Genomic DNA, 9,769 nt, shown 5'->3' with positions numbered 1-9,769 from the left:
GATTACTGAAACATGCGTGAATGAAATAAAACACAACTCTGGGTATGTTTTTGATGAGGTAGCAGCATTATAACATGGCTTAAAGTTCGTAAGAGTCAAATTTTCATAACAGGATAGGATCTTTAACATTTAAATTCCATAATTTTGTGTATTGAATCATAAAAAATAGCAATTATATATGTCTATTTCTTGTTTTTTGTTGTAATTTGTTGCGATATAAGTACATTTAGCCTCTCTCCTCGCCACATCCAAAAAGCTCTCTCTTGTGTAAATATTAGCAGATTATCACTACTACACATCACAGCTGTCTAATAACTACACATTAGTGGATATGTTGTTCACACCTCTACAGTTAACAGCGCACTGACCACCCACCTCCTCCTCTATCTCTCCTTCTCTCTCCCTCCCTCTCTCTGGCTGGATGGATTGCCTCTTAGCTCCCATTTGACTGGAAACAGGTGTATGCCGTCCGGGGATGAAGGCTTGGGCCGTAAACATTATTGGAAAACATCTGCCGCTTGTCACAACAACGGGGCGAGCTGCTGTGGCCCCCCCATCCATCAGATCTACCAGAGAAGAGAGCGGGAGGGAGAGAAAGAGGAAAAAAAGAGAGAGAGAAAGAAGGGTCCAAGCACCTGTCTGCAGATGCCAGACCAGAGCAGGCTGCCTTTGACCGATGGAGGATGGGGGGAATGGTCCAGTGGTTTTGAGAAATGGGAGCAGGACAGCGGGCTAGTTTAATGCCATAGTTTAAAGGGCCCATATTGTGCCATTTTCTGATCTGTTATAATGTTGTTTCCTCATAAAAAACATACCTGGAGTTGTGTGTTGTTACATTCACACATCTTTAACAATCCTGCTAATCCACCCTGGGTTCTTCTCTCAAACTGAAAACACTCTCTTCCACCTTGTGCTCCACTGTGTTTTGAAAGTCCACACACCTTCACTAGAATCATTTGGATATTTTCAGCTCTGCAATTGCCAATCTCTAATGAACTAATTGTAAAAGGTTATCCTGAAAAACTGCCGTTTCATGACATCACAAAGTGGAACAGAGCATTTTGAGCTTTGGAGATATAGAAAGACTAATAACGTTTACTCAGACATGTGTGAATGAAACAAAACACAACTCCGGGTATGTTTTTGATGTGATAACAGCAGTCTTACATGGCTTAAAGCTCAAAAGAGTCAATTTTGCATAATATAGAACACATTTTTTCATGTATTTGAGCAGAATTGTCCCCAGTAGAAATAAAGTCAGAGGTGGTGCTATCATTAGGCAGAAGTAGGCGGCTGCCTAGGGCCCCCAAACCTGGAGGGCCCCCAACCAATTAGAAAAAATTTGATTTTCTCAATATAACATTAAATGAGAGTAGTTTACTTTTAAACAATAAACATAAGAAAAATAATATAAATCATATGTAATGGATGTAATCAAAAATGCAACTGGACTAGCAAAAAAAAAAAAAAACTACTTTCAATTCTGGTTATGTAGTAGATGACCTAACTAATAAGACACATTTCCAATCCACAATAATTCAAATAAATAGAGAGGTGCATGTTTCAAGAACAATAAAAAACATGACAAAACAGAAAAACGGTGGATTATAGTGAGGGCTTAAGTTCGCCTAGGGCCCCCAAAATTGCTAACGCCACCACTGGATAAAGTATATCGTATAAACAGTTTTTGAGGTCAAAATAAGTCAGCTGTGCACTGTCTGCATCTCATTAAGCATTTTAATGTCCGATAATCTGGAAGTGCATGGTTGGCGTACTAGTTGGACCAAAACTCCAATTTAGTCTCACATACCTTATGCTTGAAATGCATAAGGTAAGTGAGAAATAACTTCGGACCACTGCAAACCATTTTGTTCTACTTTTTTCACATTAAGACAGTAAAAATCTGTACAGCGTCTTTAATGCTATACAGTGGAACATTCCAAACAAAGCAATACGTTTATGTAGATCATCTTCAACCCATGGTACATTCATGGTATTTGATGTTTCTTACACATATATAAATAACTACATAACTATAGATACTATCCAAAACCACTTTACATTTTTAGACATGCCTTTGACCGATGGATGATGGAGGGAATGGTCCAGTGGTCTTGAGAAATGGGTGCAGGACAGCGGGCGTCACACACCTCACGTGGCCCTGGCTCTTGACCCGGGGCGGCCAACAAAAGGCGACACAGACATATATGCGCACACACACACGCGCGCACACGCTCCAATACGTCTTCATGACAGGCCCCTCACTCCTGTCCTGCTCCTGTCTGTCAACCATCAGAGCAAAAACAAGTCCCATTTAAGCTCTTTTCAAGGTCAGTGTGTGATTAAATGGTTGTATTCTTTTGATTTCTAGTTTTTCCCATTTTATTTAGTATATTTTGAAAATGAAGTGAAAATAGGTAACAGTGGTTCAATAGGAAGATTTTTCCAACTGGCAAGACAATGGATATGTTTTGACAATGGAAGATATGCAAAAAAGTGCAAACCAATGTGGAAAAGGCAAGAAAGAAAATGAAAATGTTAAAGGTCCTATAGAACACAAAACTGATTCTTGTGAGCTTTGTCATGTTAGAACATTGTCCTCCTCAAAAACATTCATGGAGTTGTGTTTGTTTCATTCACATATGTTTAAAGTAACTATTTATTTTTAGTCTGTCTGCATCTTTAGAGCTTAAAATGCTCTGTTTCACCTTGTGATGTCAATAAAGGGCAATTCTGTGTAAGTGTACAGTTTAAAAACCGCTGTGGAGCACTTCCTGTATTACCAATAAAAACCAACACCTAAAATCAAATCTAATTATTGGTTTATCTGATTATTCTCAGTTACTGTATGGCTGGGTTGCTGTGGTAAACATGTTTAAATAGAGAAAACATGTCTACATGAAAGTAAGCAATCTGAAAGGTAAAGATTATAAAAGACAATTAATTCTAAGCTAAATATCCTTGATAATTTCACAAATGCAAAATGTACTTCTCAATACATTGTTAATAGTTTTATTTGCAGCCTCCTGGTAAGCACAAACATTTATCAAACAAATAAGGAACGGCAAATATTCTATACAAACAAAAATAGCACCACTGAATTATTGTAATGATATGCAACCTGAGATAAAATATAGTTATAAATACAATTCATTTCTACTAATATCAAACATCTGTCTGTATTTTGGTTAATTTAAGTGGTATTATGTAAACTAGTAAAATTGCTTCATAGTACTGTAAAGTAAAGCAGCAAAAACATAAGCAAACCATTTCAATATTTCATAAGTCAGATATTTCCGAATTATTTACATTATTAACAAACAAGTGCAACACATGCAAGTTTGAAGGAGTTTGCGACCAGCCTAGTGGACGGTAGCATAAGACCAAGTAACTCATAGATGTTGTTACATTCACAAAGGTGTCAATATAATACAAGACCTTGGATGTACAGTACTCCAAAAAGTTTCTACTTCAAGACCCCTATAATGCAAAAAAGAAAAGACTGATATTCTTATTATAATTATTATTATTATGATGATGATGATTAGCTGCATTGTGCTATCAAAAATGCCACTTAATCCTGTAAAATGTATATATACAGTAGTTAAATCAAAACAAGGATATTTATGGAGCTGCTCTAAATGTACACGAACTCGTACACTGATTTAGTTTTGTTTTTTGACAATGGCTTAAATATTGCCCATTTACTGTAGGGTTGATGTATCTATTTGCTTCCAGTATACATTTAAAGTCATTTAAATAATGGCGGATAAATAGCTAATAATGATTTTTAAGTGTACTATGTAACTTTTCAGATAGGTGGTCCACCATCTGCTTGTTTCCATAGAGATATTATGGCCTTGTCTGGAATATGTTACAGTATGTATTTAACTTATTTATCATACATTTATTCAATCACGGATGTTTTTATTGCTAAAGAAATCCTTAACAGCATGCATTCTTACTGGAAGCATGATTTTTCAGCAATTCTTATACTTTTACCTGTTTCTATTGTACACATTTTATTATATTTATTTATTTTAGGCATATTTTTTTAGGATTTCCAGTGTTTCCTCTGTAGGAGCCCTCTGCATCAGGAGCGGAGGTCGGCTGTGGCTGCCGGGTTCTGTCCCGTGGGCTCCTGGTGGAGGGTTGGTGCTTGGGCCTCATCTTTCCCCTGGGCCCTGTGGCGGTTCCTGGTGGTGGTGGACGTCTCTCTGCTCCTGATGTAGACGGCTCCTCTGATGGTGCCTCCTCAACTGGTTCGCCTGTATTCAGCCTCACATTTTACTATAGGTGATTTTATGTGTGTGTGCGCGTGTGTGTGCGTGTCTAGGTTGTTTGGTTGTGTGGAGTCGGGCAGGTGTGGGGGTTGGGTAAGTGGGTGGGTGGATGGAAATGTAGGATTGTTTTTAATCACTGTAAAGCACTTTGTGTTACATTTTTGTATGAAAAGCGCTTCATAAATAAAGTTTGATTGATTGGTTTGATTGATGATCTGACCTGACCGACTCTATTGAGACTGATAAGTTCAATGCCATACCATGGAACATTCTAGGCAAAAAAATACTATCTCCATGGAAAGAGGTAGTAGACCCACCACCAGAAAAGTTACATAGAGCACTTTTAAGTAAGTAATTGCATTCTATGTGCACAGTTTTCGTAGTATGTGCTCTCTATTTGCATTACTATGCTTTGATCTCTTACACTACAATAAATAACACAACTTTACAACTACATACAAGAAGATACTACTCAAATTCAGTTTACATCTTTACACATCTCAGTTTTTAAGTTGATTTGTCTTCGTCTGTCCTTCTGGTGCCAGTCCCATGTGCAGTAAACGCTACTGTCCAGTCCCTGTGGAGGCTCCCTCTTAGACATGTGAGAAGTCTGCCATTTATGACATCCTTTTTTTACCCGGAGGATGTGAATGCTTCGTGTCAGAGTTCTGCTGTCTAACCTTCCATTCTGACTTGTATTTTATGTGCTTTTGCTGCCTGTCCTCCTCCTCTTCCTCCTTTGAGACACAGAGAGGCTCTGCTGCTCTGGGAGTTGGTGAGGCAGCGCTGAAAAGAGGGGAAAAAAAGACAAGAAGACATCAGCACTATTTGGAAATGAAAAGCAAATGTTCCTGGGTAAGTTAAGAGCATGTAGTCCCCCGCGGGCTGTGCTTTGAGGGGGTAAAGTAGAGACAGCCCCGTGCCTGGCTCCATGCTGTGTTCACATTAAAATAAGTGTCAGGAGGCAGGAGCGGCGATTGGGGCGGACAGTGATGGGCCTCTGCCTCTCACACTTCATGACAGGGTTTCACTAAAGCTGCCTCAGGTTTGACGCCCCGGGTCTTGTCTGACAGGATCTGTGACTGTACTTAAAGTATGAAGGGAAAAAAGATATCCATGTTGAATGTGATGAGAGGAATGTTTTTTGCGATGTTTTATTTGAAGTTTTCAAACACTAGAGTGCCATTGGTGATGAGTGCTCTCAGATGGTAAGGCAGTGGCCATCCATTAAATTATATTTTCATGAGAAATATTGTGGGTAACTTCACAAATGTAAGACCTTATATTTGATCAAATATGTTGGTGTCTTTACAATCACACCACATAATCTGTATAAACTGAAGGGACACTGTGTAAGTTTTTAAGTGTAGAGTCTGAAACCTTCTACTGTCCATGGAGAAACTGTTCTCTTCCTTGGAATGTTCCACAAAATGGCATAAAACTAAGCAATCTCCATGGAGAGGAGCATATTTAAATAAATTAAAGATAGATATGTTTATACCATACTGTGGAATATTCTATAGGCATATCAGTAACATTTTCACGAGACTAGCAGATGACGAATCCTCCAACAGAAAACTTACAAAATGTACCTGTAACTTTTTAACTGTCCCATCCGTAGACTGTCCATATAAATGGATATACATGTGTAATTGCTGCTGTCAGGCTTTTCAGTTTGGTCTTAAAATGTTCAAATTAATCCACTCTACTCTCCTGGTGTTTTTATTTTGTTATTTTGTCCATAAATCAATTCTCATTCCTAATATGGAACAAATTCACCCCATAACTGCTAGCCTCAGTGAGCTTCATTTCAGTGGAGCCGAACGCTTATACTTGAACTTTATACAGTCTATGGTCCCATCTCATCACTTTGGCACAAATAAAAATAACAATCATAATAAATGGATATCTGATATTTGGGTATAACGTTACCTTCACTACAGGTTGGCCCCAGCCAGGTAAGTGGGCACAGACATCGCCCACTCAACCCATCACACTGTGCCCCCTGTGAACAGTGGCACGTCAGGGAGCAGTCTGGCCCAAACCTTGCTCCTCCGCAGTCTGCAGAGAAAGACATAGAATGAATTCATCCTTTCATATATTTTCAAAGGTAAATGGCAGATGGACTCACATAGTATTCACAAGGTGCACTGTGCAAACTTTTGTAGTGGAGGGCCTGTCAAATCCATTTCTCTATCCTTTCTTTGGATGTTTCACAGTATGGTATTAAACCTTTCTATCTTCATGGACACCAAACCAGAGCAAGTTACTGGTCAGATCTATGAATAGGTAACTCTGTCCACAGTCTAAATGCTTGTTTTTGTAATTATTTTTCAAGCTATATATCCACCTGTAATTGAATAAATGTAAGGTAGCTTTTTAATGTCATACTATGTAACTTTCCAGGCAGAGAAATTACATACCGGTATACAGGTAACAGACCCTCCAGCAGAAAAGTTACACAATGCACTTTAACGTGTTATTATTGATATCTGTGCATGTGCTCAAACTATTTCTACTCAGCATATCAGCTAATGTACTAAATGTAAAGAGAGTCAAGTCAGTACCCACCTTTTCCACATCTCTGGCCTGTCCGTCCTGGAGGGCAGAGACAGCGCCCTGATATGGGGTCACATAGGGCGTCACCTGCACAGTCACATGACTCTGTGCAGCCAGCTCCAAAAGTGCCCGCTTCACAACCTGTATAAATAAAAATAATGTATTAAATAATAGAATGTAGTGATGTTATCTGAAACCCAACAATAGTTAAAAATGTATAGACAAAACGTATCCACAAAATTCTCTTCAGCTAGTGTCCATAAATAAATAAAGAATAAATATGTAGCTTTTTGTCTAGATGCTAATGGACATAGCCAGAAGAAAAATATTTCACTGAGTTCTGTTTAATATGTATAATAATGAGTTCAGTGGAAGCATCAAACCACAGAGAGGTTGATCCAGTAATAAGAAAATGACCATTCCCTTTGACAGACACGGACTTCCTCACTTAAACTAGGCCTGCCTCCCAGCTGCTGCCCTGCCCAGCCTCCTCATCTCTCCCGCTGGGTCTGAAGTGGCCATTTATGTGCCCCTACTGCGACGGCGAGCCCCAGAGCAGGAGGAGGGCACAGGGATGTAACAGGAATGCATTAACCAGTCAGGAAGCACCTGTCTCTCATCATGTACCCGGCCGCCTGCCTGCCCACCTACTGCACTGGCCTGTTTGAATGCCAGCACTACACTCACACTGTTCTGTTAGAGCTTTTACAGGTAAACCAGCATACTCAGCCTGTTTAACTTTAAAGGAAACACATCTAATAAATCTAGCATGAATAGAAAATGTGATATATTTTATCTGTATTATTATGTTATTGGTTTTTTTTTTTTTTCAGTTTGTTCATATATTGGACTGACCTGGTTAACCCAATATCCAGTAAAAAAAAAAAAAAAGGGGGGGTTAGCAAATTTGTGTTCTAAATTTACAAATCATTTCTTTAATATTTCTTATCTTCCAAGTGTTATTCATTTGAGCAATGTGTTGCATTCCATGGTAATTCATACATTTTTATTTATTATTAACATAAAGAATGTTACAATTGCATTCACTTTATAGAACTGTACTATATAATCAATCACTCATAATTTTAGATGAAGAGACCACTGTTTTGACACAAAATGTCCAAGTTTATGATTCACAAATGTTGAACCTATTATTATTTGTAAGGGATAAGCTTCCAAAAACTTGAAGTCCTTTTAACTGACAACAATAGTCTTTGAGGTTAAGTTATGTAACCACTTGTTACTGTAACCACTAAATCTATTGTGAAAATAATTTTGTTTATTTGTGCTGAAGATCCACAATAGAATTCTGACCGGTCCAGCTCAGTTTAAAACTAAAGGGATTCTTGAATATTGTCATGTCACTTGAACTCAATCTATTGTCTAGTTTTACTCACGTCTTTGACACAGCAGCCCATAGTAGCCTGGTGGACATATACACTTCCCAGTCTGGTGGTCACACATTTGTCCCACTCTGCAGTCACATGTCTGAGCACAGTCTGCTCCAAAGAACCCTGGTGGACAACCTGAGAAATGCATAAGAAACAGTGTCATTTGATTTTGGGTGTTAAAGGACTCATTTCAAGTAAGTCAGTAAGTACGTTTCAGTCTACCTATACTAGAATTTGGCATGGGGATGAACCATGAAAAAACAAAAGCTAATAATTTAAGCAACTCAATCAATCAATGCTAATATCAGCACGCAGTTGTAAAGAAGGCAATTGGCCAACAGAAATTATCTAAATGAGTGTGGTGTTAAGACCTGTTTACATGGGAACGCTTGCAGGTAAAAAACTAAATATTTTATAAGAAGCGCCTTTTGTTTAGACGGTGATGGCGTTTTTGGGGCTTAAAAATGCAAAAATCTGAAACCCCCCTCCAGAGTGGAAAATTTGAATACACTCACGCACACTGTAGAGTTTCCGTCAACACTGCCCAAGACAAAAAACTCTGTTCAGATCTGCTCACGCTGTGTACGCGTTTACGTCACAGACATCATCACCTAGCGTCACCACCTAGTTGCCTGGCATGCATACCCAATCGAATTCCACACACTTTTGCAACACCGTATGCATGCAGATTTCCTCCTGAAAACACTCAACTAACGCGGAATAAAAAGTGAAGATGTGGTGCCACTTTTGCACTTTCTCTTCAGACCTTCATCATATAAACGTAGCCTCAAATTATGGACTTGAAAACTGCTCAGGATTTCTACTTTTGACATCACAAATCAGGAAAAATTGAAAAGGAGTGATTTCTGAGGCATAGAGCAAGACGACCTCGTAAACATCATTAATGAAATAAGCGTGAATGAAGCTAAATACAACTCCAGATATGTTTTGGCTGAGGAAATAATGTTATAACATGCTTAAAATCCCAAAAAGTCCATTTAGCATAATATGTCTCCTTTAATTTCAACGCTTAGTGCAGTTACGTAATAGAACTGTTAACTTACTGTGCTGACAGGCATGGCCGTAGTAACCCGCACTACATTTACAGGCTCCTGTTGCAGAGTTACATGTTGCATTATGAAGACATTGACACTCGTGAGCACAGCCCGGGCCATACTTTCCCATTGGACAGGCTGCAAACAAAAATACACAAACACAACATTTCTGAGCAGTGGTTTCAACATAGCTTAGTAGCAATCTCGAGAATTTATTGGGCATATGGTCCATGTGGAGACGCTTTGGCTAAAACCGCTACAAAGCAAGTCACTGAATGTTACTTGATTGCATCTGTCAGCAATAAAAGGCATATGTCAAATGTGACTTTTTAAAGAAACTATCATAAACTGCTAATGGCTGGATTGAGCGCATGTAAAGTATAATGAAAGGAAATCTGATTTTATCTCATGATATTGTTCAGAGAGGCAGAAAAAAACATGTTTTCTTAACTTTGAGTAAACTAAACTTTGTAGACATTTT

The 9,769-nt window shown here is 38.6% G+C and overlaps 1 protein-coding gene across 1 annotated transcript in view; it reads right to left on the bottom strand.

Annotated features, from left to right (window-relative positions):
• Positions 1–3,430: 3,430 nt before the first annotated feature.
• Positions 3,431–9,769, bottom strand: part of megf6 (multiple EGF like domains 6) — an 87,563-nt gene continuing 81,224 nt past the window's right edge. Inside the window, 5 exon segments of the mRNA XM_055166957.1 lie at positions 3,431–5,069; positions 6,216–6,344; positions 6,855–6,983; positions 8,240–8,368; positions 9,298–9,426. Coding sequence (XP_055022932.1) covers positions 4,984–5,069; positions 6,216–6,344; positions 6,855–6,983; positions 8,240–8,368; positions 9,298–9,426 — 602 coding nt within the window. The 3' untranslated portion in view covers positions 3,431–4,983.

Source organism: Boleophthalmus pectinirostris, unplaced genomic scaffold (genome assembly GCF_026225935.1).
Source record: "Boleophthalmus pectinirostris isolate CB_2022bp ecotype Guang Dong unplaced genomic scaffold, ASM2622593v1 HiC_scaffold_9, whole genome shotgun sequence".
NCBI lineage: Eukaryota > Metazoa > Chordata > Actinopteri > Gobiiformes > Gobiidae > Boleophthalmus > Boleophthalmus pectinirostris.
This window is presented reverse-complemented; position numbering and strand designations above follow the sequence as displayed.